This window comes from Apus apus, chromosome 19, assembly GCF_020740795.1.
Source record: "Apus apus isolate bApuApu2 chromosome 19, bApuApu2.pri.cur, whole genome shotgun sequence".
NCBI lineage: Eukaryota > Metazoa > Chordata > Aves > Apodiformes > Apodidae > Apus > Apus apus.
The window spans coordinates 6,137,823-6,164,861 of NC_067300.1; the positions used below are offsets into that span (position 1 = coordinate 6,137,823).

At 52.4% G+C, this 27,039-nt stretch overlaps 1 protein-coding gene across 4 annotated transcripts; it reads left to right on the forward strand.

Annotated features, from left to right (window-relative positions):
* The first annotated feature begins 68 nt into the window (after positions 1–68).
* Positions 69–26,667, forward strand: PTPA (protein phosphatase 2 phosphatase activator). Of its 4 annotated transcripts, none has more exons than XM_051636925.1 (10): positions 69–90; positions 2,445–2,545; positions 3,832–3,918; positions 9,052–9,177; positions 9,919–10,036; positions 11,535–11,634; positions 12,765–12,889; positions 13,385–13,485; positions 17,880–17,987; positions 22,911–26,667. In XM_051636925.1, the coding sequence occupies exons 2-10, from the start codon at positions 2,486–2,488 to the stop codon at positions 22,983–22,985; spliced, it is 900 nt and encodes a 299-aa protein (XP_051492885.1). In that variant the 5' UTR covers positions 69–90; positions 2,445–2,485; the 3' UTR covers positions 22,986–26,667. The 4 variants fall into 4 exon arrangements, with proteins under 4 accessions (XP_051492885.1, XP_051492887.1, XP_051492884.1 ...); XM_051636927.1 differs by lacking the exon at positions 69–90 and adding an exon at positions 129–177; XM_051636924.1 differs by lacking the exon at positions 69–90 and adding an exon at positions 133–195.
* The last annotated feature ends 372 nt before the right edge of the window (positions 26,668–27,039 follow it).

The following is a 27,039-nucleotide window of genomic DNA, read 5'->3' on the forward strand; positions in this document are numbered from 1 at the left end:
CCGGGAGGGGCCGCGCCAGCGCCGGCAGTGACAGGGCGGGCGGCGTGCCCCGCTCAAAGATGGCCGCCCGCGGCTTCCGCGCGCCCGCGGGTGAGGGGTGAGGGGTGAGGGGTGAGGGGTGAGGGTGAGGGGTGGCGGCGGCGCTGGGGAAGATGGCAGAGAGCGAGCGGCCCGCAGGTGAGGGGCGGCCCGCAGGTGAGGGGCGGCCCGCAGGTGCGGGGCCCGCTGCGCTGGGGGCCGCGCTCGGGGCCCTGCAGGGTGCCCTGGGGGTCGGGCCGCGGGGCCTTCGGCAGCGCGGGGTTCCTCGGGCCCCCAGGCTGCGGCGCGGGGGGGGGGGTCACGACGGCGAGCGCCCGGGCCGGTGGCGGGTGAGGCAGGGAGAGGCGCTGCTGAGGTTACGGAGGGGCCGTGGCAGCCCCTGAGCCTCGGCCGGGCGGGCTGGGCCTGCTGGGCCTGCTGGGCTGCCCCGAGGCGGCGGGGCCGGGCGGCCCTCCCGGGCAAGGGGGCCGGGATTCAGGCTGCTGGGCAGCCGGAGTCGGGGCTCCCTGCCGTCTGTAGCCCGTCTTCTGTGAGCGTTTCTCGCCACCCTGTCAGGGTGGTGTTCGCTGGTGTAGGAGATCCACCTCTTGGCTGAGTTTGAGTCCCTCTCCCCCCCCCCCCCAACAGGAGTAAGACTGAAGGTGTCTCCTTTGTCCGTGTTGCTTCTGATCGTAACACGAGCACGTTCTGTGCCTGTCCCGATCACATCGTTGGCTCTGGACTTTTGCTGATGTATTTGTTTTAAAATATTGTAGCTCCTGTAGCTCTCACTGCTTTTTCCTTCCTTTACTGTCTGTGGTCTCCTTCCCAAAGGGAAATGCACAGAAGTGATGGTTGAAAAGGAAATGCACATAGATGAAAGGTTCTGTGGTGAGACAGAGGTTGAGCCAACAGCTGGGTTCTGGGCACTGTCCTGGATCCATTCCTGGTCTTCCTGTATCATCTGTATTAATGGACAAGTCAATGTTTGCCTTTTTGCTCCACTGCTCTGGAGTTTTTAATTGTTTTCATGTTACAAGTTACTTTAAAATAAGAGCTGCATCATTGTGGTGCTGGTCATTGTGAGCTGTGTGCTGAATTACCAGAAGAGAGGCTCATCTGTCTTTTATTTAAATTCCTCATGTGTTGTTCCTCTAATCCGTGTACCTGGGACTTTTACTGTAACTTACTTTAATTTTACTGTAACTTATGTGGAGGAATGAACCCAGTGCTGTAACACCACAGGCAGGTGATGAGAAGGCATTTGTTCTATAGATGAAGAACTTGAAATTAGAGGAATTTAATGGCTTTCTAAGCTTAGGTGACAAGTCTGTAGCAGACTCAGTGTGGATCCTGGGACTCTGGATTCCTTTTTTCCTGCTCTGCCTGCTAGACAGTGCTGCTCTGCTGCAGGAAAGGCTGCTGGCACTTCTGGGTAGTGTTTTCTATGTAAATGCAGCTAATAATATTTTAAGGAGCTGGAGCTGGGTGGTGTGTGTGTCAGGGAGCCAGGGCCTGAGCTTGCCATGGAGAGCAGTCTGTGAAGTGTTGCCAAGGTGGCTGGTCCTGAACAAGTGCCTTCAGGTTTTCTAGGATTAAAAAGATGAACTTGGGTGACTCTTACCAGAATGAAGAAATTCACATTAGCACCTGGTTTCCTTCACAGTGGGGCTGCACTGCCTCTTGGTATTAAAAGTTGCCCTTATAGGAGCAATAATGCAAATTACCTCAAACCTCATGGGGTGTTTCTGGCTCTGCAGTGTCCTTACAGCAGGGCTGGGTCCTTGGTTTGGATGTCAGGGGAGGAACCTCTCTAACGTGTTAGCAGCTTGCCTTTGCATTAAACGTTACATCCTGGGCTGTGAGAGAGCCTTAAAATGGAATGATCTCCGTAGCTTCCAGCTGGAAGAGGCTGTGTCCTGGCATCCTGCAAGCCCCCGCGCTGCCTGGACAGAGGGCTGCAGCTCTGGACTGCCATCTATCGAACTGCTCCAGCTCTGGCTTTGCAGGAGTTGGCCTTTCTAGAGAAATTCAGTTCAGGCTGAACACCCTAAAATCAAGGCACAGCAAGTTTGTTAGGAGAGCTTCGTGCTTCAGCACCACCTGAGCCTTGTCTTCACCAGACAGACGTACTTAAACTAGCTGGACGTTGTCTTAGTTCCTCCACCAGCCTCTCTGAATGGGAAATGCATCTGTAGTAGTGAAAGCAAACATGATGCCACTTTCTGAAGCCCTGCAGTGTCCTGAGGAGTCTGTTATCCTGGGCTTCGAGGGGATATTGTTTGGCGAGACAACAGTGCAAGCTGGGTGGTCGTGTTTGCTTCCCCCTCTCCTGAGACATGAATGTTGTTTTCTAAAAACCAGGAAGATAAGAGGATTTCTTCTTCTCCACTGTCTCTATTTTACTTCTTCTTTCCATCTCCCAGGCACCTCTGAGGAGGTGGCTCCTCCCCTCCAGCAGAGCTTCATGATCCCCAAAAAGGAGATAAACATGGTTTCCGACATGGCCAAGTGGAAGCGCTCTCAGGTACAGCTCTGGGGTGAGGGGACACTGGGAAGTGCTTGTTGTGCTTCAGTGGCAGCCAGGTCTGGTATGGGAACAGCCAGGAGGTAAAGCAGGTTTGGGCAAGCAGTGGGAAATTCATTGATTTGTGTTTTAAAGCAAGAGAGTCTCTGCCTGCTTGTAGGAAAATGACTTGGCTGTGAGGTGTGGAGTCTGGCAACCAAGTGCTGTGAGAGAGGAGTGAGCCAGGGAGAGCCCAGTGGTTGAGGGCGACCAGAGATACTTAAAAATCATTACTGCTCCCTCTTAACAATCTAGACAAAGAGCTGGTAACTATTTAATCCCATCCAGCCTGGATTTACCCAGTGCTGTTTGAACTCAGCTTGAGCAGGGTCCTGCTGCCAGGCCCTCCTGTAGCACCTGGCTGGGTTGGTTCCTGGGGCCTTCCCACCTTGCAGTGCTGGAGGGGGCTCTAGAGCCCAGGCCTTCCATTTCCTGGATCATTTTAATTTACAGAATATGTGGAACTGGTGGAACAGGCAGGTTTTGTATTTGAGAGATTGATGTGTTGGCCCAGACGTGTCGCATCTCTTAGGAGCAAGTTCTGGCTAGATGACTGATCTGTGACATCTTAAGAGAAGCTTAAGTTACAGCCAGGTCTCAAGCAGACCTCTTGGTGCTGCTTCCTTTGTTAAGTCTCCTGTGTTTAAGGACTTACTCCTGGTCAGGATTTCTGGGCAAAAGAGGCCAAGGAGGAAGAGGTGGCAGCATGCTGGTCTGGTGTTTCAGAGACTTAGAGCTGTGGTGCTGTACTGGGTATGATGCTTAAAAACCAGCAGATATAAAGGGAAGAGGTGAGGAGCCTGGGGTCTCCCACTTCTGCATCATGAATGGGGGTGGGAAAAGAGAAAAAGGAGGAAAGTGGAAGGTAGCAGTGCAGGTCTGGGAGAAGCAGTGCTGAGCAGGATGTCCAGGCACAGCTGAGACTCTGCATAGCTGAGGAGTTTGAGTTTGACCTGATAGGAGGCAGGGAGCTGAGGGGAGGATTTCAGGGGCAGTGCAAGATCTTTTAGGATTCTCCTCCCAGTAATTTTTACAGTGATTCTAGTGCAATCACCCCCTGCCTCAGAGGTCTGCCAAAACCAGCAGTAACCTCTCAGCAAGTCCTGCAGCCCGAGTGTCTCTGAGAAAGCAGCATTTTGTGTTAGGGAAGGTTCCCTTGGTGTGCAGGGATGCTTCTGGGCTCTGCTGCTGGTTCCAACAGTCTGTGGGTATTTGCTAATGTCCTGCTCTCTTGGGTGTTTTTGCAGGCATATGCAGATTACATGGGCTTCATCCTCACCCTGAATGAAGGTGTCAGGGGCAAGAAGCTGACGTGTGAATACAAAGTTTCAGAGGTAGGAGAAGAGTTTGGATCCTCTTGTTTCTCCTTTTCTGCCTTTTTTTTTTTCCCCCCCCATCTATACTGAATGTTTCCTAGGTAAGGGGTGTGTTGGGAGCTTTTCTTGGAGCCAGGGAGGATAAATGTGGTTGGGTTGTGCTGGGGGGTTGCAAATGTCAGCCTGCAGTCCTGCCCCCAGGATGCAGAGGCCCTGTGGGTGCTCTTTGGGTGGGAAATCAAGCAAGTTACAAGTGGACAGAAGCTGGTGGTGAAAAGGAGGATGTGTTTTAACCCTGTTACCCAGCTGTCTCTGCTCCTATAGCCAGTTTTAATGCCTGTGAGCCTTATCAGGGCACAGCAGGATCGTTGGGAGCCAGAGGGGAAGGGCAGGCATCCTCAGTGGTGTTGCTGCCTGGGCTCAGCCATGGTCAGAGCTGGCCTGAGGTCCCTCTGGGTGCTGCTGTGACCTGCAGAGCATATGTTGGCCACCAGCTTCACTGGATCCCATTGCCTTCTTCTGCATTGCCATGAGGACATCCCCAAGGAGCATGTCCAAAGAAGGGCAATGAAGCTGATGATGGGTTTGGAGTTTGTCTTACTGGGCTGACAGAGCTGGGGTTGTTTGGCCAGGAGAAAAGGAGGCTGAGGAGAGACCTTATCGTGCTCTGCAACTGCCTTAAAGGAGGTTGTAAAGAGGTGGGGATCAGGCTGTTCAATGAAGTTACAAGTGACAGGACAAGAGGTGATGGCCTCAAGTTGTGCCAGGGGAGGTTTAGATTGGATGTTAGGAAGAGTTTCTTCACCAAAAGGGTTATCAGGCACTGGGACAGGCTGCCCAGGGCAGGGGTGGAGTCACCATCCCTGGAGGGATTTAAGAGTCTTATAGTACTGAGGGATATGGTTTAGTTAAGGACTTGTCAGTGTTGGGTTCATGGTTGGACTCTGAACTTGAAGGTGTTTTCCAACCAAGTTGATTCTATGATTCTGTTATTTTTCCTGTTCAAACTTAACCCAGTTCTGTGAGAAAGCTGGGAATAGTCTAAAAAGATCCAGGCAGAATGGGAAGCAGACTGAGCTCTGTGTGTTTATAGCTTCATTCTGGTGTGGGAAGGCAGCTTGTGATGATCTTTAACCTAGTCATTTATGTTTAAAGCAGGCATGTTAAGGCCAGCCTCCCCTTCTAGGAGCCAGTGTGTGAATGAGAAACTTGCTTGTAGTTCATGGGGGGTTCTGGGGATAATGAGTCCCTCCCCAACAGGCTTTGTGTCCACCTTTTGTTCCTTCAGTTCAGTAGAAACTACTGTCAAATGCTGTTCTTGCTTTCCACTGTTTGCTTTTCACCTTTGAGTTTTGTCTTTGTAGTGATCTTGTGCATTCCCAACCATTCACAGAGCAGTTCTAGGGAAACAAAGCATTAAAAATGAGCAAAACAAAGGGGGAAAAAAAAACAGACCCTCTCCCCTCAACCCCATTGAGCTGTCAGCTATCTAGGAAAAGCTGTATCAGGGTTGGGTCTGTGCAGGTCTCTTTCAGAGTGAATGTTTTCCATCCATGTTCCCAGTCCAGGTGACAAACAAGAGACATGATCCTGACTGCTTGGGAAGGGGCAGGGAACATGTCTCCTTCCCCTTGTGTTGGGGAGAGCAGAAGCCTGTGACTGGAGGCACAGGTGGAGCATCCCCAGGGTTGCCTTGTTGATGAGGTTGCCTGTTCATGCGGGTTCGTTTGTAGATCAAACTGCTTATCTGTGCTTTTAAAGGCTCAGCCCCTTGTGGCCTCTGCTTGCATCTCTGCTCTGCTTTCTTCTCCTCTGCTGTACCTGCTGCTGATGTGCTTTTGTGCTGGCCCATCTTCTTCCCTGATCAAATGCTGGGGACTCCTTCCTTTGGCAAATGACCTCCTGGAATCCTTTCTGCTGAATGTGTATCCTCTCCATGACTTACTGGTATTGCTGGAATGGGGGGTGGCAGGGGGAAACCAGCTAAATATGGTCTGCTCTGCTTTGAAAGAGACAGCTTAATGGTTTCCAGAGCAGTGTGTGTCGATACCAAACTCCACTGGAGTGAGAGCTGGATCCTTTGGGGGCTGAGCCCCCTTTGGAGGCTGGCTGAGCTTGCTGTGCTCTTACTGAAAAATTACATGGAGCTGTCTGGGGTTTTGCTGGAGGCATCTGACAAGCAGTGATAGCTGAGCTGTTGTTTAGGACTGGGGTGTAGAGGCTGTGTCTGGCTGTATGACTGATAGGCTGTGACCTGCCTCCTCCTCCTGGAGGGAGAGCTTCTCATGTGGGGATCCTGCCGTGGCTGCTGGGGCCGCAGCCTGGAGTGGATTTTGAAAGCTGTGACTTTGATCAGAGGAGCAGTGCAGCAAGGAGGAAGTTAATTTTGACCATTTGAGGAGCAGACCTTCCCTTCAAAGACCCTGCTGCACTGAGGGAAACCGGATGGCCTCTGGTTCCAGGAGGGGAATGGGGGAAGCAGCAAATGCCCTGATTTTAGCAGCGCTCCCTCTGACAGGACCTGAGGTACCTGCAGGGGCAGGCTTGGTCCCCGTGGGCAGCTTTGGCTGCTGTGATGCCTTCTCAGCACCTCTGCCTGCCTGGCCCCTGCTCTTGAGAGATGCTGACAGGTCTCTGCTCTGTAGGAGGCTCTGTGGTTTGCCTTTGGGACCGGTGGCAGACTCAGGGTCAAGGGGATGCAAAATCAGCACAACGAGAAGAGCAAGGAGAGCTGGGGGGAGGGTTGGATGGGGGAAAGGCTGCCCTTGCTTTGATCACTGGAAAGGTAAAGCAAAAATAGAGCTTAAAAACCCAGTCAAGCAAAACAAGGCTGCAGTGGTGCTGATGGTTTGATTCCCATAAGCTCTGCTCTTCCCCTCCTTCTCCCCCACTGAGATCAGCCCTGGATGCACAAGTTTCCTTTGCTGGACAATGGGAAGCTGCTTCTTTTTGTAACCCCCTTTGGAAAGGGCTTTGAGCCCGAAATGAGCTGCATCTCTTTAATTATTTATTGGTGTGGCTGAGCCAGCAGCTGGGTCCTGCTCTCCTGTGTTCAGCGGGGCTGGGCTTTTTAATCCCGTTAAAGCCAGAGTGGGGAAGGGGAGGGTGGACTCCCCTGCTCCCCAAGGCCTGCAGGCAGAGCTGGGGAGGGGGAAGGAGCTGGTCCTTGCCAGCCATTTATCCAGGCAGCACCAAGTACTGGCTGAGAGGGGGTTGAAATACGGTGGCTGCTCATAATGAGCTGCTGGTGCCGGCGGATAAATCACCAGCACGATTTAATTATTTAATGCAACCCAGTGCTGGGGCCGCTGGTGCTTAATTGGAGGGGAATGCAATGGCCAGGGAGGAGGAGAGCTGAGTTCAAGCCTGGCCCAGTGCAGTGGGGAGGCACTGGGTTTCTGCAGGGAGGTGGAGTGGAAGGGGCTGAGCAGCCTTGGTCCATGGGAATCTGGGGCTCTGGCCTGTTAGGGGCTCCAGCTTGCAGCCTCACCAGAGCGTCTTGTCCCCTGTGTCGCTTGGGTCCTTCATGTTCCTGGTGTGCTCCGGTCTTATCCTCTATGCCAGCCTCTAGCCTGGCTCAGTGGCCAAGTGTCAAGGTCCTGTGGGGTGGGTAGATCCCTGCTCTGCCTGATCCCACATTCTGATGGCTGATCCCACCTTGTCCTTGGCTCCTGAGGAGCTGTCTGTGGGAGGTTGTGGCTATCGTGAGACCCTTCCCCCTTGGAGCAGAAGGCACGGGAAGCGATCGCTCTGCTGTGCCTGTCCCTCCACCTGCCCCCTTCCAGTGGTACTTCAAGGGCTGGAAACTTGCTGGGCTTGGCTGTTTCCTCGTCCTCCCAGCAGGCAGCATGAAGGATTGAACCACAGCCCAGGAGACCAGCCGGCTTCACGCGGTCGATGCCTCCAGCAAAGTCAAACCAGCCGCCGCTTCTGCTGTCCTCTTTGTCCCCTTGAAGGAGGAATCCCCTCTCGAGACAGAGGAGCCTACATTGCCTGGGGCCTGGCCAGCTGCTGTGGTGGCTGATGGCTCTCCAGCTGCTTGCAAGGGGGTGAGGAGAATCACAGAGCCTCTGGCAGGCTTGACCAGTTGTCTGCAGAGCCTCTCAAAACTGTTTGGAGCTGCTTAAAGTGCTGCCTCTTGGTGTGTGGGGTAGTAGCCATTTCCCAGCTGTGTGGGCAAAGCAAGGAGGGGGCTGTGTGACCTAGCCAGCCCTGGTCTCAACAGCAGGGCTTGAGACACTGTGTTTTATTGCCTGTTTTACCTCTCTTCTTTTCCTTCATGGCCACAGCAGTGCCTCCTCCAGTCACTCTCATACGTCCTACATAGGTTCCTCACTTTCTCCTTCCAGCACTAGGTGTAAGAAAGATAGCTCTGTTGTCCTGCTGTTGCATTTGTCTTCTCATCAGCTTTGTGTTTCTGTTGAGACATTCCTCTGAGAGCCAAGAGCTTCTCAAGCTTGCTCTGATGAGACCATTGGTGGGCAAACCAGGCTGCCTCTTCCCCTAGGTGGGTTGTATTTTGCTAGGGTCACTGGGCATCCCTGGGTTGGAGCTGCTGTAGCAGTCTGGCTGGTGTGAGTTTGAAGCAAGTGAAGGTACATGGGGTGCTGTACAAATGCTGACACCATCACTGCTAATCTAGCTCCTAAGAGACTCTTCAGGACAAAGATTAGAGGCCTTGAGAAGGGTCTTTAAATCGCTTCATCAGCCACTGGTGAGGATACTTGGTGAGTTCTGTGCTGTATCCTGTGAGGGATGCAGGACCCTCCAGATGCAGAGCCTGAGTTTGGTGTTGAAGATCCCTGAATTGTGTATCACTTTACTGCTTCTCATCCCAGCTTGTCCTACAGCTAGGAGTTTGCTGGAGCTCTTCTCCCAGAGGTTTTAGAGCACACTGCTGTTACAGCACATGAAAGACTGTGTGGGCGACTGGAGAGCCTGCCTCAGGCTGGGCTTTGTACTGGACTGATCTTCTGAGAGAATGGACACTTTTCTCCACCCCTCTGCATTTTGGGGGGGTTGGCACTTCCACTCTCTACCCTTAGGAGGGATGATATGGGCTTGAATGACCCGAGTCCAGGGCAGAGGGGTTGGAGCCTGAGGGACTGCTCTGATTTATGTCACCGTGACCCCTCATCTTTGTCTCTGTAGCCCATTGAAAAGCTGGTGGCTCTTCTGAACACCCTTGACAGATGGATCGATGAAACCCCACCAGTGGATCAACCTTCTCGCTTTGGGAACAAAGCCTTCAGGACCTGGTACTCCAAACTAGACCAGGTGAGCGTGTCCTCCAAGTGCAGTGGTACAGGCAGCCCCTAGAGAAGGGCAGTGTGCCCAGCCAGGGCAGCAGGATGGCTCTGTCATGGTGTGGCAGCCAAGCAGCCAACAGAGGAACTCTCAGATAAGCTGTGCAGGAGCCACCTCTTGATATGCATCACTTAGCCCTGACCTTCTGCTGTCTTCTCTTCATATGATCCATGTAAGTGCTCTTGGCTGAGTCTCCAAGTCCTGGATGGTCCATGAGGGCCCTCCAAGCCCAGGGAACTCCTTTGCTTTGTAACTGCCCACTGTCTGTTAGCTGCTGGGTGACACACAAAATCAGAGGAGGGCTGTGAAACTACTTGACTTCCTGCTTCTCAGAGCACTTGCCCTGTAGCAAGCTCTGGAGGTGGCACAGGCACAGTCCCAGCAGCAATGAGCTTGCAGGTGGTCTGCTGCTCTCACTGCTTTTTTCCTGGAGATGACTCAGTGGGTGACTGGGCTGATATACTTGGATGGTGAACCTTTATTTTCCTGCAGGATGCCTGAGGCCTGGTTAAGTGTCAGGTCAAGCTCTCCCTGAGTTGCTCTATCTCTAGAGATGACCTCTTCAACAGGAGAGTGTGCTCCCCTGTCATGCTGGCTCTGGCCAGTGCAGCAGTGCAGCCCCCACTCTGCAACAATGTCTGAGCACAGGGTGACTCTTTTCTGGGGACTGTGACAGATCTGTGGTCACTGGAAGGTATCTGTGTCTTTCAGGAAGCAGAAAAGTTGGTGGCAACAGTGATTCCCAAGCATTTGGCTGATGCTGCACCAGAAGTGGCCGTGTACCTGAAGGAATCCGTGGGGAATTCCACCCGCATTGACTATGGCACAGGTACCTGGGCATCCCTGCTGGGCTCCCTGGGGCTGTCACCCTTTGGAATCTGCTGCTGCATTGATGCAAATCTGTTATTGCCACTGCTTGTTAGTGCCAGGTTGGTACAAACACCTTCCTTCTAGGGCCTCCTTGCCCTACATCCAGTGTGGGCTGTGGCTGAGAGAGCTGGGGCTGGCAGCAGGGCTGGGCTGGAGCTAGGACACCCTTTTCATGTCTCATCCAAGGAGATGTGAACCCAGCTGGGCAAACCGTTCTGGGATAAGCTGTATGAACTGCTGAGCTGCAGACAGCAATCCTGCTGATCTGCAATAGGCAGCTTAGAGGGATAAGATATAATTGTTTGAGTTGGAACTAGAGTGGGAACCAAGTTTGTGTGCAGTGGTAGGTGGCTTGAGATCTGGTGCTCTGTAGAAGTGGCATCACTGCTTACAGATGGGTGTTGAAATCTGGAGGTAGAAGCATCTTGCACCTCAGGAGACCTCAAATTGCAGGTTGGAGTGACTACACTGGCTTAATTTAGACCTAAATCCAGAATCACCTCCGTGCTCTGCTCCCCTGTCTGGAGGACAGGTGGTGTGCTGAGGACAGTGTCCTCACCAAAAGGCAGGAGAGCAGGACTCTGGGGGTGCAGGGACACACGACTTTGGACCTGGGCAGAGAGGAGGAGGACGTGGGTAAGATGAAGAGCTGGAGCTGCAGCGCGCCAGCACCAGGGGGAGATGTTGTCTTTGTAAAGGGACCCACTGGCTGGGGTTTTGTCGGCTTAGGGAAGGAAATTCAGCCTGTCCTCCCCTCCTGTGTGTCCCAGGCCAGTGACCCATGTCCTAACGCAGGGGCTGGACCATAGGAGCACTTTGTTCCTACACTGGGAGCTGCACTTCTTCATAGCGTGGAGCTGCTCATCTTGCACCCTCCCTTCTCCCATAAAAGACACTGCTCTTGATTTGCTGGTTGTTTCTTTCCTGGCTGTTAGCTGGGAGGCCAAGCTGCAGAAGCTCAGCCTGAGATCCCAGTGCCTTCTGTGACGACTGTTCCCAGCAGTGTCATGGGATCTGCATCATTTTGACACAGATATTTTTGAAGCAGGAGGAAATCTCTTTACGTGCAGATGTGAGCTTCTCTGGCATCCCTCAAGCAGACAACTCTGTGGTGCTCCATTTCCCCTGCTGTGCCAAGCTCCTGGGAAATGCCCTTGCTCCCAGCACATCCAGTGTGGAGCTGTTTTTCCATAATAAATTATTTTTTTTTTCTTCAGTTAGTAATCACCTTATGAATGTCTAGAAGACCTACCTTGGGTAGGTGCTGTGTGAGGAGGAAATATTGTCAGCTGTGGCTTTAACAGGATGAGGTAGCACCTTAGGGGCAGCTCTCCAGGGCTTTTGACATGGGGAGTGTGGCTGCTGGGATTTCTGAAGGGCCATCGTGGTGCCCACAGAAGGGTTGTGCTGGGGACCAGAGACACCAGTGTCACATCTCTTTGTCTCTTCCACTCCAGGGCACGAAGCTGCATTTGCAGCTTTTCTCTGCTGCCTCTGCAAAATTGGTGTGCTCAGAGTGGATGACCAGATGGCCATTGTCTTTAAAGTGTTCAACAGGTGAGGTAATGGAAGGAGAAGGGCTGGAAGCACTGGGCTGTGTGGGGGCAGGTCCCTGACAGTGTCCCCTTCCAGCTATCTGAGGTGTGTGAGATGTGACTGCCTGTTCTGTACACCAGACTCCTCTTGTAGTCTGGGCTGATTATGCCCCTTTCTTCCACTCAACCAGAAATGGTAGGAAGAGCCTCCTCCTGGGCAAATCAAGGCCCTCCTATAAAGACATGGAATTAGATCATGTGGGTGCTGAAGGGCTTGCTGGCCTGGGGAAAAAGGGCACAGTGGGAAAACTGAAGACAAATTCAGGCAAAATTAAAAGGCAGATATACTTTTCAATGAACTGTACTGTGTTTTTTATAACTGTCTCTAAATGAGGTGATGACACCTTGTCTGTGATAGGCTGAATGTCTTTCTGGCAAGTTATTTTATTAGAGCACAAGTTATGGAGCTCTGCAGAGGTATGTGGGGGAAGCTTTGTGATGGGAATATCTGATCAGAGGATCTAACATTTCCTCTTCAGGCATTAAAAAGAATAACAATCTATGGAGGTCTCTACTGCTCCTCTGGATGTGTTTCCAGCTCAGGAGGTAGAGTTGGTAGTGATGAAACTGATGGAATGGGTGTTTAGAGTCCAGAGATCTAATCCCGGGTGTATCATTGTTTGGTGGCATGGAAACTATTTCCTCCAGTAGTACTTCCAGCTTTAATTTTCCACCTGGAAAATGGAGGTAGCAGTTGCCATAAGGTGTAAAGCTTTCTGAGCTCTTTTGGAAGTTGTCAAAGGAGAGCAAAGTATCAGTGTGGGGCTGATGAAAGCTCTCTACCAACATAAGACACTGGAGATAAAATAAATGCCTGCTGCTTAACTTAATGAATTTGATGTAAAAAAAAACCAAAACAACAACCACCTAATTTTGAAAAGGTGCTGGTATTTGCTCCTGTGGGTACCATCCCACTGCTTTCTGTGGCAAAGGAGCTGAACATGTTTTTTGTGTACTGTGACATATGTGGAGGTCCTGCTTGCAAGTGATAAAGTTGTGTCCTTCTCCAGACTGGTTGTTCTTGTCCTCCTGTAAGTCAGTGAAGACAGAAGAAGGCCTTGTCTTAACCCTTCCTTCTCTCTTTGGTCTCAGGTACTTAGAAGTGATGCGAAAACTTCAGAAGACCTACAGGATGGAGCCTGCTGGCAGCCAGGGCGTGTGGGGCTTGGATGACTTCCAATTTCTACCTTTCATATGGGGCAGTTCCCAGCTGATAGGTACTAATAAACATTTTCTCATGTCCCAGCCTGTCTCCTGCCCCATCTCTCCTGGTTGCAAAGATGATGGGGCTTGGGACTGACTTTTAAATTCATATATATCAAATTTGTGTGAAATACAGCAGAAGAGTTTGCTTGGGGCTTGGGTTTTCTTTCTTTTCTTAGCTTTCCAAATAAAGTTAATTGCTTGGGTTGGGAGGTGGAAGGCTTCCTGGTACAATACATCTATCTGTACTGCAATGACTACAAGCTTTTTAAAAAGAGGGTCTTGGTTTTGGGGGTAGAAAACACGTTTTCTGCCGTGGGGAGTTTACCAGGTGCTGAGGCACTGGAGTGGGAGATGAGATGGAAGTCAGCTCTGTGCTGACTTCTGAAGAGCTCTGATGGGAGGATTGTATTTCTTCTGGAAGAGGAGCAGGACAAGACCTGATTTAACTTGGTCTCAGAATGGGGATGCTATACAGGTTACTTCCTGTTGTCTCTTACTCCTTTCAGACCATCCGAATCTGGAGCCTCGACACTTTGTTGATGAGAAGGTGGTAAATGAAAACCATAAGGACTTCATGTTCCTGGAGTGCATCCTCTTCATTACAGAGGTGAGGACTGGGAGGTTTGTCCCACAGGGAAGTTATCTTGGTCTTAGACACTCAGCTCTGGCTGTGGTTTTGTTCTTCCTCCTTTCTTGTTTGTTTGCTCTCATGGAACTGTGAGGATGAACCATTGTTGCATGTCTGAGATGCTCTCCTAGAGTGAGTGGAAACAGGGATGTTGAGAGGAAAGTGTTATTGAGCTGGATGGGGTGTGGAGTGCAGTTGAAGGGAGCTGTAACAAGAGCAAACAAATAACCTTGAATCAACACTTGGATCAGTCAGTGGGAACTTGGATGGAGAAGACTGGTGGAAGATGAAGTAGGAGCTGCAAACAGCTGGACTTGCCAAGATAACCTCCCTTCCCTCCAGCCCTTGGGTGCTCCTTGGCAGGCCCAGGGCCTCCCCTTGCTTAGGGCAGGCTCCCAAACCTCTGTGCAGCTTGATCTCCAGACTCTACCCAAAGATTTGCCCATTAAATTTGTCTTATTTGCAAATGATCTAGAGCAGAGATGGTGCTGAGGTTCACCCAGCGGGCAGCGCTGTCAGGACCGTGTTTCAGCTCAAGGACTTGTAGGGCTGTGGGTGTCTGGGCAGTGTTTCTCACTGAGGGAGCTCAAGGCTTTCTGCCCTCAGCTGCAGGGGGTGGCCTGGCCATGTTTCTGCATTCCCCCTTGCTGTCTATTCTGAGCAGGGAGAGCAAGAGCCACATGCTCTGTTGTGGTGAGGAATTTCTTTTCTCTGGCAAGAGAAAGTTGATGTGATTTATTTTCAAGGGCAGAGTTTGGTGCTTCCCCGTTGTTGGCTTATCCCCCCTCCTCGGTTCTCTAACTCAGTGACTAGATGAGAAAGGAGGTTACAGAATATGAGCTTAGCCTTTCACATAGGAAATTTTGTAGGAGCTTTTGGCCCAAACCCCAGGAAATGCTGTGTCAAGTCCTGCTGAATCTAGGAGGGTTTGTTGGTACCCAGCACCTCACAGGATTTAACCCTTAACGCAGAGATAAATCGTGCCATGGGTAGTAAAGAGGTGCTGGAGGAAGAGATCAAGATGAGGACAGGAAAGCAGAAACCAAGACACTCCAAGATTTCTTCTCTTGTAATATCCAAATGGTCCACTAGCCTGTTAAAACATAAAAAACACAAGTGTCTCTTGACATGTGTGTAGAAAATTCTGCAGTGCACACACAGGTGGCATGTAAAGTTTAAAGTGCACAGAACCATCCTGTATCTTCAGGTCACTCTGCTTTTGCCTGCAGAAAGCTGGCTTCTTAGTAGGCTTTTAGAATAAGTGATTTCACTTATTTTTCCACACATTCGTTGAGAATCATGGAATTGGGTGTTTCTGTGGAGTTCCTCAGTGCCACCTGGTGGCAAGGAGCCCTCCTCTCGGGCCCTCCTGGCGAGAGGCACTGAGGGATGGCAACAACCTGGATTATCAAATGCTTGGTATTTTTAATCCAGCTCTATGCAGGCACTGTTTCTGTTTTATAAAGATTTTGCTTTTAAAATTTTATTTTTCTCTTTCCCAAATGCCTGGGAAGGTTAGTGTTGCCACTAGGTGGGGCTGAGGCAGCCTCCAGTGCCTCCCAGTGCTTTCTCTCCAAAATCAACAACAAAACAAAACAGCAGGAGAAAACATTGAAGGGATTAAAGACTTTAATAAATGAACGATGTTCTTTTCTTCTGAGCTTGTCAGATGGAAGCAGCTCTCCTTTAAAGGAGTTGAACCTGTAGCAAAGACCCCAGCAGTTCCCACAGTAGGTCTAGTGTGTCTTACCAAAGAGAGAGCAGGTTTTGTTTCAACAAGCTGTAGCTGAGGTAGGTTGTTGTCTTTCAACCAAGAGAATAATCTCTTGAGCAGATATTTCAGGGACGTGAATATAAACTGTCATGGTGTTTGCCACATCTGTGTTTAAATCTAAGGCTCTTAAAAGTAGCAGCAAGATGATGAACCCTCCGAGGCATCCTCCTTACAGCAGCAGGCTGGTCTGCTCTGGGGAAATCTGCAGGGTGGTTTCTGCACCTGAATGTGTGGTTCTTGAATTAGGGTGAGGTTGATGGGACTGGAGCTGTCCCCCTGCTGCCACCTTGCCTGTCAGAGCGTGCTGTGGGTGCCCATGGTACCCGGAGGTGGGAGGATGAGGAGGGTCAGCTGCAGTGGGGGCTGTGAGCCCAGCAATGGCAGGGCTGTGGGGGTTTGTGCAGGAGAGGGGTGCTGGGTACACCCCGGCTATTGCAGCGGGTCAGTGCCATCACCCCAGATGCTCCTCCGAGGGCCCAGGGCAGGCAGCAGGAATTTCAGCTTCAATCTGGCTTCTAAATTTGGAGGTTTGGGAAGGGAGGGCTCGGGTTTCTGCTGGAAGGGAAGGAGCTGACAGGAAAGCACGGCCTCAGCCATCCCCCTCCCCCCCCCTCCGGCACTGACAGAGGAACCATTTACAAAAGGCCGATTCTCTTGGGAACCGAGAGGCAGGAACGCCGCGTCTGTGAGTAATTTCCTGCTCAATATGGCTGCTCTGACTCACTCCGTTCCCCTGGGGTCACTGCGGGACTGCAGCACTCACTGCCTCTCGCTTCTCCCCCTACACACAGCTCTCCCTCCTCGCCCTTTGTGGCTGGCAGGAGATGATTTTTGTTGTTGTTGTTGTTGTTCCCCCGTCATTCCTTCCCCAGTTTCAAACCACGGCCAAGCCATCCCTCGCCGGGCACCCTGGCTGAGGAGGGCTGTGGTGGTGGCCGTGCCAGGCGCTCGCGTGAGTGAGGGACCCGTCCACGTTTCCCTCCTCCACACTCTTCTCCATCACACTCCAGCTTGGGAAAGGGAGGGAGAAGCAAAGCACGGGGATGATGGCTGATTCAAGCTGTGCCCCTGTGAAGGGTGGCGGTGTTGGAGGGAGGTTTGGCATCGAAACACACGTGAGCAGATCTCCCCTGGGTGGCTGTCCTTTGGGCCAGCTGCCCGGTGCTGGGCTCCCCAGCAACCCTGCACTTGGTGCCCACCAGTGCCAGGTCCTGGTGCTTCACAACATGCTGGCTCTGCCAGGTAAGGTCCTGCTTTGTGCATCTGTACCTTCCATCTTGTATCCAAGCGGCTCGTCTATCATCCCCCCAGCTCATGGGAGCAGCCAAGGGGAAGGGGGATTTGTCTCTGCTCTCCCAGCAGTGGGCAAAGCTACACACCCGTTTCCCTTAGTGCTCCAGCCCCAAGGTCAGCGGGTTGGAAACATGTCCCCAGCCAGTGGGGTTTTTAGGTTTCCCCCCCCCACCATTCGCCTCTTTCTTTGCTGTGCCACACAGACCTTGCACAAGGGCAGCAGCAGTTTCCCAGAGCAGACTGATCGGCCTTGCTGGCTCTTACACAAGGCAGAGAGGTGGTTTTGGAGGCTCTTTTCCCACCCTCGCTCCAGGCCTGTGCGTGTGTGGAGGGAAGGGGTTAGTTGTTCAAGCCCCAAGTTGAGAACAGGAGTCCAAGAGATTCCTCTCTTCCCCACGCTCCTTTTTAGCGTGAGCTTCGGTCTTGTGGTTTCTGATGTCATGGGAACTTCTCTCAGTCAGAGTGGCTGCCTTGTGTTTCTTCTTCTCCCTGAGGGTCTGTTTTTGTTCATGGAGGAGAAGGAGAGGCAACTACCCAGGGAATCGACATGCAACTGTCCCTGATTGCAGCTTCCCCCCTGCCTTCCCTCCTCCAAACCCCTCGCCCAGGGAGGAGAAACACTGGAGTGTAAAGAAAAAAAAGATAATAACATAAATTAGAAAAAAAATAAAATCGAAAGCATCTGCTGCAAGCTAGCAACTCACAGCTCTGGAGATGGTTTGGAGAGCGGGATTGGAGCACATCCTCTCTGCTCCTGCCTCCCCCGGAGCCCTGCTCTGCCAGAGGCAGGTGTGGAGTGGGCTGTGGACACCAGAGCTGCTGCCAGCCTGCCTGCCCTCTGTTCAGGGGAGGCAGTGGCTCTTGTCACTGCTGCTTGTTGTTGATCTGAATGGGGAATGAGTCATTTTCTTGGAAAGCCCATCAGTGCTGCACTGGGAGGTTTCTGGGTAGAATAGGAACAGCGTTGAGCCAAGGTCTGCTTAGGGGGAGAGCGGGATTTACGTGGGGCTTTTCAAATGCAATCATTAGAAGGGAGGTGTGTGGAGGGAGGTCTGATTAGGAAAGCGTGGCAGGAAAAGGCTTGGTTTTATCAGGGAAGGGGGGGGAGCTGGATTGCCACGGCTTCATGTGATGTGGCTGCAGTGGAGGGAAGGAGGGAGGGAAGGCGCAGTGAGGTGGCTGGTGCGTGGGTCACAGGGCTTGGTGGGAATGTTTGCTTGGAGAGAGTGTGAGTGTGAGTCACTGCTGGTGCACGAGCTTCCTGGCTGGCCCAGCTCCCTCAGCCCTGCTCTTGGGTCTCTTTCAGATGAAGACAGGCCCCTTTGCTGAGCACTCCAACCAGCTCTGGAACATCAGCGCTGTGCCCTCCTGGTCCAAGGTCAACCAGGGCCTCATCCGCATGTACAAGGCAGAGGTGAGCACTGTGGGCAGGGGAGGCTGCCTGGCCCCACACGTCCTCCTTCCCACCTCACTCTGGGTCAGCTCTTCTCTTCTTCTCCTTGGCGTGGAGACCCCATCACAGCTGGTTGCTCCCCCATGTTGAATGTGGCTTGGGAGCCCTTGGCAGTTCAGGTGCTGCTGGCTAGAAGGAGGCTCCTGCCTGCCTAGTGTTTGCCCCAAAACCAATCCCAATGGCCCAGTGGCCATTTCTTGAAGACATGACTTTTGCCATTTCTTGTCTTCCCATAGTGCAAGTTGCAGGTCTCCAAATTAGGGCTGATGTCTTGACCTGCTCATCCTTCTGGTGCCTCCACTGCTGTTTTACCAGCTGGAAGAGACTTGGTTTAATTTTTCATCCCATGTTTCAAGAGCCCCAGAGCAGGCTAAATGCTTCCTACCCACCTCCCCTCACTGCACATCCCATTGGTGCTGCGTGCTGGACCAGTGAGGCCACAGCTGCCCTTGGCTGGGCAGCCAAAGCCTGTCCAGGCTCTGCTGGCACTGCCCCAGCAGGTTTTCCTGCCAAACCCTGACCTGGGGGGAACCAAGCAGTTTTGGCTCTGCCTTATCTCTCCTTCCTGCTCGAGCTAACCCTGAGCTGGAGGAAGCAGGACAGGAACTGCCACATCTGGGTGTCCGGAGGGAACAGCCGACAGGCAGCATCTCTTGCTGGGAAGGATGGGACTGTGCTGGGAGTCACCCTGGAGGAGCAAGGGTGGTAGGGCAGGGATGGCACAGCTCCCTGGTGCACCCGGGGAGACCAGTGGTGCTTGAAGGAGTTAATCCCATTGGATGTGGTCTCTGCTCCAGTCAGCCATGCTCCTGTTGCTGGGACATGCTGGCAGCTCCGCTCAGGCCCAGCGCACAAAGGGGTTAACTGTGCCGAACTCTGTGCTCCCTCCCCCAGCCCTTCCTCTGCTCTGCACATCCTGTGTTTAGGTTCCAGGCCACATACCTCTCTAATCTGTGAGGTGTCACTCCCAGGCCCTGGCTCCTTCCGCCCCCAGCTCAGTTTTCCTCCCGGCCTCCAAAGAGGAGGAGCAGGGCTGGGGGTCAACCCCCTCTGCTGGCTGCTCCTCGGAGGGGTGCCCCTGGGCTGCCCCTGCTCACAGCTCCATCAGAGGGCTGGAGACTCTGCCTGTGGGAAACCCTGAGCTGGAGGCTCTGGTGTGAGAGCTGGGGAGGCTGAAGGGCAGACTCCGATGCTGGGAACGCTGTTAAAATGGAACATGGGTCCCCTGAAACCTAGAGCCTGAGTGTGGTCATCTGCTGCCTCAACAGCCCTGCCTTGGTCCTTGCTTTCATGGAATCATTTAGGTTGGAAAAGACATTTAAGATCATGGAGATCAAGTCCCTTCCCAGACTATTTGGGTGTTCCCCTGGCACCTCACGTACCCCATGGTATTTGGGTATCCCCACCTGGTGCCTCACATGTGCCACCTCATGCACCATGGACTCTGCCAGAGGAGCTTGGCAGCGATGTGCCCAAGGTGCAATATGCATGTCCACTGATGTCAGGGAGCCACCATGTGCTGGCAGATCTCCCTGGCCTGCTGGGGACACTGGAGTCTTCTAGAGAGAGTGGGAGATTCTCTGGCTCAGTGCACCCAAGACATGGACTTTTCTGGAGACCTCAGTCTATTTTGAATAGCAGATGACATTCTGTGTGGAAATGCCAGATCCAGTACTGCTGGGTTTCTAGAAGTATCTAAAATGTAGCTGTGTCAAGAGGAGAAAGCAAAAACTGCTAAGAAGAATAACGACACAGGCTAAGGTGTAGGAAACATTGAGTCAACCAGAGCACTTTAAATTTAGGTATTTTCCTCAAAGAACATTTGTAGGTCTTAAAGTGCTATTCCTAAGTGAATGGTCCTCACGCAGCAATGACTTCTCTTGGCACTGCATGGGGGACTCCCACTGAGGAGTCTTCACTGGTTCTTGATACCTGCTCTGAGGAGTCTCCCATCTGGCTGCTGGCTCAGCTGGTTCCTGCCTGGCTTGGGAGGTGAGCATGGACATGGCAGTGGGTCTGGACAGAGCTTTCAGCTATGGTGTGCTTGGCCATGCAGCTTGTACCAACATTTGCAAGTAGAGGATCTCTTTTGACTGGACTTCTGGGAAGGACACGGCGTTCAGGAGGTGCTGAGGCTTCACCCTTTGAAAACCAAATCCTTCTGGGTGTTTCAGGCTGGGCACCCACAGTCACTGCTGAAGGTCCTGGCTCTTTGCTGCTGGCTCCTGGAGGAAGTTTCTGCTCAGTGTCCCCAGTTATGTTGCTTTCACCCTCATTGTCTTTCTCCAATTAGCCACTGCCACCATTAGCAGAGGATAAGTGAGCCAGCAGTCCCCAGGTGCTGACATGGGTCCTTGTCCAGCTCAAGGCAGGCAGCTTCTGTGGCAGAGCTCAGGGCATGTGATAGTAAAGAGAGGGAAGGTTTGGGGTTGTGGTGTTGCTTTCTGTCAGACTGGCTAAAGTGAGTTCAAAATTTCCTTTCTTTTTCCCCCTCCCTTCTCTCTGCCCTTCTGATCACCTGTTGCAATTAGATCAGGTGAAATCAGACACTCAGGTGGAGGCTCTGGCTTCTTAATGGGTCTGGGGTAGCTGAAAGTGCTGGTGCCAACTGTGAAGGGGCTTTGAGTAGAGGCAGCAGCAGGGCCAAGGGGTCACTTGCTAGATGCAGACCAGGAGAAACCAAATTCTCACTTGAAACCTGCTCTCCGTTGGCAGGAGCAGGGCAGTCCCAGGACTGGTTCATGTTAAAGGCACTCTGGTTGCTTTGTCTCTGCTCTGTCCCCTCTGTGGGGTGACTTTAGACAGTTGACAGAAAGCTCAGGGGTGTGTGTGTGACTGGGAGCTCTAGCCTGGATCAGGCACTCCAGGGTGCTGGCTGCAGGAGCTCTGGATGGGCAGTGGACTGAAGACAGTGTGTCTTCAGCTCTGCGTGTTTATGAAATCTCAAATGTGTCTATTTATAATATAAATATAATGGGTGAAGACATGTTAGCTTGGAAGAGCAAGGGCTTTTCTTATTCTCTCCATCAAAGGCAAGTGAAGAAGTTGACAGAATAGAGTGTGGTTAAAGCAGCAGCCTTGATGTTTTTCCCCTGAGCTTGCTTTTGAGTCTCCTGACCTTTCCTTCTCTGCTGCAGTCAGTTGGGAAATACTTTCCATTGTAACTAATCTAGTCCTAGTTCCATCTTTAAAGGTTGGACCCAGTGCATGTGCTTACTTCCCAGTTGAGTCCCAAGCCTGCCCTCAACATGATCAAGAAGAAAAATAAATCTATCCCCTCTGTTGAGCTAGTGTTGGCTCAGATTCACCCACAAGTGGTGCAAGGAGGGTCCTGTCTTTTGGCAGCTCTAATAATCCAGTCAAATTGTGCTAATCCTGCTGGATAGAGGAGGAAAAGTTTCTCTACTTCTTTCGTCTTGGGTTGGTGATGTATCAGGTGGAATGGATACCAATTCTTCCCTCTGATGGTAAAGTCTTTTCATCTGGAACCCAAACCAGTCTGATCTTCCATGGGATGTCTTTCAGCTAGTTGGGCTGACATTTCTAGCTGTCAACAGCTCCAATATTAATTTTCCCTGTTCTTCCTTCACGTCACTGCTGTCCAGCACTGCTTCTGAGGGGTTGTGTAAGTGGGTGTGCTGGGAGATGGCAGCTCTGAGCATCCCACTCATTAGGAAGCTTTGAAGGTGCTGTGCCCAGATGGTCACAGGACTTCTTTCTCCTTGGTGTTTTGCTGTGGAGGCTTGTTTTCTGCAGGGCTGTTATTCCCCAGGAGTGGATAGGGCCCTGCTGGACTTGCACCATCTCCAGATTTGCTTTGGTTCCAGTGTGCTTGCAGTTAACTTCTGCCTGCAGCAACGAGGTGGTCACCACCTCACTAGCCATGCCCCCAAGCATCCTGGTAAACGAGTCCCTGTTGCATCATGGTGGGGTGGTCTACAGGCCTACCCCTCAGAGCTAACATGGGCGATGTTGGTGTAGATGCAGCTGCTGGGTTGGTGAGCACGTACTGCCAAGGTCTGTGTGTCTGGAGGTCAGTCTGCTCTGTGCTCTCTGAGCTTTGGAAAGTCTAAGTCTGCAGTGACTCTAAAAAACAGAGCTCTGAGTGGCTCTGGCAGGGTGGCAGAGGTTTGACATGGTTACTGACCCTCATGCTGTGGTGGGATGGGGAGCAGAAGGGGCGGTGCCCTCACAGTGCAGGTCTCCCTGCCCAGAGCCTGGTGGTAGCTGGACAAAGCAGCTCTGAGCTCAGCCTCCTCATAGTAGATATTTATGACAGATGTGTGATCCATGCTCCCTCCAGCCTAACTCTGCAGTTGGGGGTTGGAATTTCAGGGGCAAGGAGTCGTTGGGAATGGGATCGCATCTTGAACTATGGCAGCAAAATTACTGGTGCTTCTCTGTCAAAGACCTGAGGGTGCAGAATGCAGTTTGGGCAGTGCCTGGTGGCTGCAGGATGGTGCCTTGAAACTGGAGCGTGGACACCATCCTGGGGAGGGAGAGTCTTTTCCCTGGGGAGTTTCTGCACTTCTCAAAGGGTTTGTTGGGTGAAGCTCTTCAAAGAGATCAGCTCAAGCGATGAGAGGTGGTGAGAGAGAAAGCTGCTGACATAAACATGCCTCTTCTGCTCATGCTCCAGGCCTGGATTTCAGCAAGCAAAAGGCTCTGCTTGCAGGGAAGGGGATGGGGTTATGAAGTGCCCCTGCCCTGAGGAGCCTGCCAGGAATGTTTGGGGAGCCACGGGACTGATCCCTCTGGCTGCACCTGAGCCGAGTGGCCCCAAGGGCGCTGCCTCCTGACCCCGGAGGCAGGATGTAGCTCTGGCTGCCTGTGCAAGGTGGAAACGTCTCCTGAACTCACCCCTCTTTATCTCCCCTCCTGCAGTGCCTGGAGAAGTTTCCTGTGATCCAGCACTTTAAGTTTGGCAGCCTGCTCCCCATCCAGCCCGTGACATCCTAAGGAGGAGGCAGGAGGAGCCGATGCAGCAGCGGAGACGAAGCTTCGAGATCTTCCTCCTCCCCTCACCCCCTCCTCTCACCCTGCCCGGCACACACAGCCCATCCATTCCCCCACATCCTCATCGGCAACCACGGATCCAAAGCACTCGCTGGCCTTTCCACGGGAGGCAGGACCTGGAGTGGCTCCTCCTACAGGTCCCCAGCACGGGGATGTCTCCCCAGTGACGAGGCAGGGCTGTGCTTCCCGCTCTGCTGCAGCCACGGGCAGCGCGACGGCCGAGGATGGTTCTGGGTGTGTGGATGGGGTTGAGTAGGGGTAGCAAAGGCCTCTGCTTCCCTTCCCGGGAGGAAGGGGGTGTGGAGGGGAGGAAGGCACGTGGGTGGGTGTGGGTGTGTGCGCGCGTGTGTGTGTGTGGGTGTGTGTGTGTTGGGTGGTGGTAACTGCAAGTTCCCTTTTGAATTTCATTGGAGTTTGGGAAACCGCTGCGAGGGGTGAGTTGTGAGCCTGCACGCGTCTGCCGGCAGCCACCTCTGCCTGCAGGGGGGAGCCTGAAGTGGGAAAAGGAAGTTGTAGGGAAGGTCTGTGGGTTGCTGGAAGCCCAGGGTGCCATCTCTCCCTGTTTCTGGGTAAAGGAAAGCCCCACTCCCTCTATCTCTTCCGCCGGCTTCCCTGGGTCTTCCTTTCCCACTACCACCTCTTCTCTCGGGAGTCTTCTGGGCTGCAGAGGTCTGAGCTGGCTCTGGGGCCTGAGACAAGGTCCCTGCAGGGACCTGGCTCTGTGGGATCAGCTCTGCAAAGATACTGCTTGAGTGGTGCCTGCTCAGGCTCCCTCTTGACGGGCACAAAACCTCACGTGTTGGCACAGGTTCCTCAGTGGGTCCAACCTGCCCCCTGCGCTCCCCGTTTCCTCCTGTGCTTTGCTGCCCCGGGGCTGGGCTGGCCTCAGTGGCACAAGGTGACCGTGGTTGCTACTGCTTGGTCCTAAATTGTAGTGACAGCCCCATAGCAAAGGGACTTCCCCACAAAGTGGCGTGTTCCCCAGCTCTTAGGGTGGCATTCCCAGAGCAAAGGCAGCACTGGGGGGCAAGCATGCAGCTTTATGTGCAGTTACATACTTGTGCTGGAAACAAAAAGCATAAATAGCCCAGGGCAGTGGGTTATACCTGGAGAAAGCTCTTTCCCTGCTGGTGTTGCTGTGGTGGACTTTGGGCAGAGGGACCACACTTCCAGTGCCCCACCAGCGGCAGCATCTCAAAGGCAGGTGAATGACTGTGGACATGGTCTGGATCACACCAGCAGCATCACTGGGTGGGAAAAACAGCTGCTGCTGGGTTTGAGGTGAACTGTCATGTCCACAGGTCTTGACCAAGGTGGTCCACAGCTTAGCAGCTAGAGAAGGGATGTTTCTTTTTGGGGTTCCCAAGGTATGTTCCCAGGCCATGGGGATGGGGTGGGGACAGGGCTCTGGTGTTTGCTGGGGGCAGCAGGGACCCTTTCGCTGCTTTACTTTTGGGGGGAGGAAAACAAGAAAAAGCCTGCCTGTGAGTTTATTTTTTATTTCACAATTTTCTTTTTTGCCAGACTTACTCTCTCCCTCTTGAAAAGGTTCTTGCAGGCGCTCAGGGGAGGGAGAGTGAGAAAAGAGTCTAAATTAAGAGGCAGTGAAAGGCAGGTGTCCACGGAGCTAAAGCAGAGCTCTCTGGTGCTGCTACTGTCCTGGCTGCTCCTGGCTTAGCCCTGGGCAGGGGACAAGGATCTTTGGACCTGCCTGAAACAACTCTATAAACTTGCATTTTTAATGAAAATGGAAGACTGGGGTTAAGTCTTGTGTTACTGCTAAATGGGAAGTGTGTCTTGGCTTGGTTCTCCAAACAGATCTACTCCTGGAGCTGTGCTGGAGATCTTTGTGCTTGCTGGGACTTGACGAGTCTTTCTCCAGTGGAGCAGTTTAGCAGTTGGTGCCTGGAGCAGAGACTCCAGGCATCTCCACCCGTGTCCACTCGTGTTGCTTTGTGGCTTCTGGCAAGTGTCACCATGCTTTTAGTGGCTCTGCAGCATGTGGCTGGTAAAGCCCGTGGTTTCCCAAAGCTGCCCGAGGGTTGGGAACCCATCTCCTGGTCATCATATGGAAATGGGGCTTCAGTGCAAAAGGATGGGTGGAAATGTTGACATCCGTGCATGGGAGTGACACCATGAATGTGAAATATAGCACCAAAAAAGGGCGGGGATGTGCTTCCTTCCCCTGCAGCTGCAGTCACAGCTCCCTGGGGACAGTGTCCCTGGGCTTGGGACCTGCCGAGGAGGTGGGAGGAGGCTCATGTAGAGCTGTTTCTTGCTTACCTGAGTCTGCACATCTGTCCTGCTTGGGATTTTTGGACTTCAAAATTATTCAGTCTTACCAGCCTGCTTGGGATGTGCCCCTGTTGCATGGCAGTTGGCTGCTTGCCTTCCTCTGCCTCTCTCCTTTGTCCATCACTGGTTCTTGGGACTCTGCTCCTCTCCTGGTGGGTCCACACAACGTAGCAGCACCCAGAGCCACTCAATGTCCAAAGCAGCACTCCCTCACCTCCTCCCACCTTCTGGTTTTAATTAAAGTCTCTGTGTTTTTCACCGGTGACTGTGTTGGTCTCTCTTGGACTGGGGTTTGCTCCTGCTTGGGGAGCAGAGCCAGCAAAGCCAAGGGCTGGAGCCTTTGGCACAGGGAACAGGCTTCGTGGAGGCCCTTGCTGTGGTTGTTCTCTTGCTTGCACCAAAACCTACTCGTTATTTAACTGCATGAAGCAAATGTACCCTTTCTGTCCTGGTATCCTTCCTAGGTGTCTTTCTGCCATCTAGTATGTTTTATTTATTTCTTTCCCCTTTTTGCTCTGTCCACCCCCTCTCTCCCAGCTTGGATTTAGCAGGTAGGTGATGTGTGAAGCCTGTTCCCAGGCCAGCAAATACCTCTTGAAGATCAGAGAATCTCATAACCAAAGAACATTTGAGCCTTGTTTCTGATGCAGGTGAAAACTGGAACCTTTCTCTCGAGGTGTTTTTCCTGTCCTGCTGTAGAAGCTGACTCAGGACTTCCAGCATCAGTTTAGCTCAGCAGCTTTGTTGGATTTATACAGGAAAATCATACCTGGACCTTCTCAGGAGTGGTTGGAGCTGGCGTAGATGTGCTCAGCAAATGCTAGTTTTCTTGTCACTGGGTTATATCTTCTCCGTCAGCACAGGCCAACTGTGTGAGTGCATGTTGCTAAAAGTGGCAGCAGCGTGGAGGGAAGGATGGTGAGCAGAAGTGTCACCTTGGATCATGGATGCTTTCTTTGAAGGCGCTTGAATTCGCCTTGAACGCGTCCCTTGGCGAACATGACGCGTGGTGGAAGGGGAGCAGACGTAGTGTGGGTTTCTCACCATCTTCCCTCTCAGCCCACTGACCAAGCCAGTTTTTCTAAATTCAGTTTTCAGAGCTGGATCCTCCAGGGTTGCAGCACGTAGGCTGGTTTGTGTTTCTGTTCAGCAGCTCTTCCCTTTGCACGGGGCACGTTTCGCCAATCGCCGCCAACCTTCCTCCCTCTTGTCCTTTGCACCCCTGTTTTATAAATGATCATTCATGGCAGCCAGTAATAAATGAAGTAAGAGTTAAGAGAAGCAGCCTCGTGCAGTGGCAGTAGCAAAAGAATAAAAAATAGAACTGTTTCATGCTATTGTTGCTGGATTAAGTTGTCCCTGGTGTGCGGCTCGGTTCCATTACGTAGTGCTGGGCTCCTGCTATTAAATAAAGAAGTCCCCACTGCAGGACCAGTGTGTGTTGAGCAGCAAAATCTGAGCAGGCAGCTTCCAGAATGATGTGTTTCGTGCTCCAAGGAGCCACCCAAGTCCCTGCAACTGTGTTGACTTCCTGGGAAAAGGGAAGGAAGCAGAAATGGGTGGGAGAAGGTGGAATTGCTGGTTAAGGGTAACTGCTAATGGAACCAACTCTCCTGCTGCCAACGTGCTGGTGGGAACCTCCTACAGTTGAGAAGCTCACAAGGATCTTGTTGCTGCTTCAACAACGACTCTCCAGGGTCAG

Excerpts from the sequence above, each read along its gene's own strand:
- PTPA (XM_051636924.1), top strand. The coding sequence starts at position 153 with ATGGCAGAGAGCGAGCGGCCCGCAGGTGAGGGGCGGCCCGCAG. Across the intron at positions 196-2,444 it reads AGGTGAGGGGCGGCCCGCAG|GCACCTCTGAGGAGGTGGCT; the intron begins GTGAGGGGCGGC and ends TCCATCTCCCAG. Across the intron at positions 9,178-9,918 it reads GGTACTCCAAACTAGACCAG|GAAGCAGAAAAGTTGGTGGC; the intron begins GTGAGCGTGTCC and ends TGTGTCTTTCAG.